The sequence below is a fragment of the Cystoisospora suis genome (genome assembly GCF_002600585.1).
Source record: "Cystoisospora suis strain Wien I chromosome Unknown contig_7378, whole genome shotgun sequence".
NCBI classification, from domain to species: domain Eukaryota; phylum Apicomplexa; class Conoidasida; order Eucoccidiorida; family Sarcocystidae; genus Cystoisospora; species Cystoisospora suis.
The window spans coordinates 1-438 of NW_027160163.1; the positions used below are offsets into that span (position 1 = coordinate 1).

General features: G+C 45.7%; 1 protein-coding gene across 1 annotated transcript in view; it reads left to right on the forward strand.

Annotated features, from left to right (window-relative positions):
- Positions 1-35: 35 nt before the first annotated feature.
- CSUI_010416 (zinc c2h2 type domain-containing protein) overlaps positions 36-438 on the forward strand; it is a 3506-nt gene continuing 3103 nt past the window's right edge. Inside the window, exon 1 of the mRNA XM_068070520.1 lies at positions 36-400. Within this exon, the coding sequence (XP_067917500.1) occupies positions 100-400 (301 nt within the window). The 5' untranslated portion in view covers positions 36-99. The remainder of the gene's footprint in view (positions 401-438) is intronic.

Consider the following 438-nt stretch of genomic DNA (forward strand, 5'->3'; position numbering starts at 1 on the left):
CTCTCCTTTTCTTCTTCTTCTCTGTCCGTGACTAGCGGTGTTGTAGATCAGTCCTCAAGACAAGAGAGGGTTTATCTCTCTGGAGATCTCCTGAAAGAGATGAGGGAGAAGAATGGAGGAGTCGAAATTGATCAGAATGAAGATGATAGTCATAGGACTTGGTTTAGTTCCTCGTCGCCATCATTTGGTTGTCATCCGTTTCACGGTCGTTATGTCTTCTCTCGATTCTCCTCATTCTCTTCTCCCTCTTCACAGCAGTTACGCGAGGAGAAGAAGAAAAGAACTAGAAGCACGTCATCCGAGTCTGTGGAGTCTTCAGAGGGTCGTCATATGTTGAGACACGAAGAGAGTGCGGGCCTTCGCCAAGAAGAGAATAAGAAGGGCAGTCTCACCATGGATCGTTATATGATCCTCTCAACTTCTTCTTCTTCTTTTTCT